Genomic DNA, 2,884 nt, shown 5'->3' with positions numbered 1-2,884 from the left:
ACCCACACATATATATATATATATATATATTTTTTTTTTTTTTTTAAGAGAGTCTCGCTCTGTCACTCAGACGGGAGTGCAATGGGTCGATCTCAGCTCACTGCAACCTCCGCCTCCCAGGTTCAAGCAATTCTCCTTCCTCAGTCTCTCAAGTAGCTGGACTACAGGCATGCACCACCACGCCCAGCTAATTTTTGTATTTTTAGTAGAGATGGAGGTTCACCACGTTAAGCAGGTTAGCCTCGAACTCCTGACCTCAAGCCATCCACCTGCCTTGACCACCCAAAGTAGGGATTACAGGTGTGAGCCACTGCACCCAACCTTTATATATTTTCTACCTCAAATTTACCTTTTTTTCTGATATGTAGTCTAATATAATTTGGCTTAATAGCAATCCATTCTGAAGCATAATTCCCATTTAACACCAATAATTGGTATCAGCTAAGGATCTCTGATATTCCAGGAGTTCAAGACCAGCCTGGCTAACACAGCAAAACCCTGTCTCTACTAAAAATACAAAAATGGGCCAGGCACAGTGCCTCACGCCTTAATCCCAGCACTTTGGGAGGCCAAGGCAGGCAGATTACCTGAGGTCGGGAGTTCGAGACCAGCCTGAACAACAAAGAGAAACCCTGTCTCTACTAAAAATATAAAATTAGCCGGGCATGGCGGTGCATACCTGTAATCCCAGCTACTTAGGAGTCTGAAGCAGGAGAATTGCTTGAACCCAGAGGTGGAGGTTGCGGTGAGCCAAGATCACACCATTGCACTCCAGCCTGGGCAACAAGAGCAAGACTCCGCCTCAAAATTAATTAATTAATTAATTAATAAAAATACAAAAATTAGCCAGGCATGGTGGTGGGCGCCTGTAATCCCAGCTACTTGGGAGGCTGAGACAGAAGATTCACTTGAACCCGGGAGGCAGAGGTTGCAGTGAGCTGAGTGAGATGGCGCCACTGCACTCCAGCATGGGCAACAAAGAGCGAAACACTGTTTCAAAAAAAAAAAAAAAATCTCTGACATTGAAAATTCATGGTTTGGGAATATGCAGTCTTGCCACCCTATCTTCCACACAAATTCAAGTCACTGGCAAAGAAACACAATTGTAACATGAAGCCAAATCTCTCTCACCATTTCATTAGGAACATTAAATCACCACAGGAATCTGTTGCCCCAATGATCTTTTCTGGTTCCAGTCCTCTCTCAAATCCCCGAGCGATATCATTGCTCTGCTATAAATAGAAGACGAAGAAAGGTTATAGCTTGTGGAAAGAGTAAAATAACTCCCTGTTTCTAGGCTCAACAAAACACAACCTAAGTTAATATCTCCTGATATCATTTCTGTCACCAATTCAGAAAAATTTTTAGAACTTAATACTAAGTACTGACAGTGACAATGAAGTGACAGTGATGCCAAGAGATACTTCTGTAAGATGTGATTATCGGCCGGGCACGGTGGCTCAATCCTGTAATCCCAGCACTTTGGGAGGCCGAGACGGGCAGATCACGAGGTCAGGAGATCGAGACCATACTGGCTAACACGGCGAAACCCCGTCTCTACTAAAAAATACAAAAAACTAGCCGGGCGAGGTGGTGGGCGCCTGTAGTCCCAGCTACTCGGGAGGCTGAGGCAGGAGAATGGTGTAAACCAGGGAGGCGGAGCTTGCAGTGAGCTGAGATCCGGTCACTGCACTCCAGCCTGGGCAACAGACAGAGCAAGACTCCGTCTCAAAAAAAAAAAAAAAAAAAAAAAAAAAAAAAGATGTGATTATCTTTCCTGGAATTCCCCCAGAAGACTGGAGGTGAATCCTAAAAGTCTCTAATGTCCTATAAGATACTCTGGAGTCAGCCAGGCATGGTGGCTCACGCCTGTAATCCCAGAACTTGGGAGGCCGAGGCGGGCGGATCACAAGCTCAGGAGTTCAAAACCAGCCTGGCCAACATGGTGAAACCCCATCTCTACTAAAAATACAAAAACATAGCCAGGCATGGTGGCAGGTGCCTGTAACCCCAATTACTCGGGAGACTAAGGCAGGAGAATTGCTTGAACCTGGGATGCGGAGATTGCAGTGAGCAGAGATCGCACCACAGAATTTCAGCCTAGGCAACACAGCAAGACTCCGTCTCAAAAAAAAAAAGGTACTCTGGAGTCAACATCTAGGAATTCCTCTAATCCCACTCACTTGGAATCTCCTTAATATTGTAAATAAGCAGGCCGGGCGCGGTGGCTCAAGCCTGTAATCCCAGCACTTTGGGAGGCCGAGACAGGTGGATCACGAGGTCACGAGATCGAGACCATCCTGGCTAACACGGTGAAACCCCGTCTCTACTAAAAAATACAAAAAACTAGCCGGGCGAGGTGGCGGGCACCTGTAGTCCCAGCTACTAGGGAGGCTGAGGCAGGAGAATGGCGTGAACCCGGGAGGCGGAGCTTGCAGTGAGCTGAGATCTGGCCACTGCACTCCAGCCCAGGCGACAGAGCGAGACTCCGTCTCAAAAAAAAAAAAGAAGAAAAAAAAATATATTGTAAATAAGCTTCTGAAATGTTAAAGAATACCCTGTTTACCCTAACTATATCTTTTCATCTTATGAACTTCAAATATACTACCTCTCTCTCAATCTTTATTTTTTTAGACTTTTAGTTTACCTTAACACTAACCAATAATTTTAACACATTTCACAGTCACCTATATTTATGAAAGAATAGAGGTAAGAATTATGCAAGGCCAATACTATTAAATAGCAAAATTTCAGAGATCACAAACACCAATACCTATATGCTTGGTTGGACAGAAGGCCCTGGTCAGTGCCTATCCCCTCTGGATGTAGATGATTGCTAGCATTAGAAGGCAGAACTGGACTGTGATTGAAAACAAAACAAAGG

The 2,884-nt window shown here is 44.9% G+C and overlaps 1 protein-coding gene across 1 annotated transcript in view; it reads right to left on the bottom strand.

Moving 5' to 3' along the window:
- CBX5 (chromobox 5) overlaps positions 1–2,884 on the bottom strand; it is a 48,886-nt gene that overhangs the window by 5,792 nt on the left and 40,210 nt on the right. Inside the window, exon 4 of the mRNA XM_017850922.1 lies at positions 1,132–1,232. Coding sequence (XP_017706411.1) covers positions 1,132–1,232 — 101 coding nt within the window. The remainder of the gene's footprint in view (positions 1–1,131; positions 1,233–2,884) is intronic.

This window comes from Rhinopithecus bieti, unplaced genomic scaffold, assembly GCF_001698545.2.
Source record: "Rhinopithecus bieti isolate Rb0 unplaced genomic scaffold, ASM169854v2 scaffold_33474, whole genome shotgun sequence".
In the NCBI taxonomy this organism is placed as follows: Eukaryota; Metazoa; Chordata; class Mammalia; order Primates; family Cercopithecidae; genus Rhinopithecus; species Rhinopithecus bieti.
The sequence above is the reverse complement of the archived record's forward strand: the minus strand, read 5'-3'. Positions and strand labels throughout refer to the sequence as shown.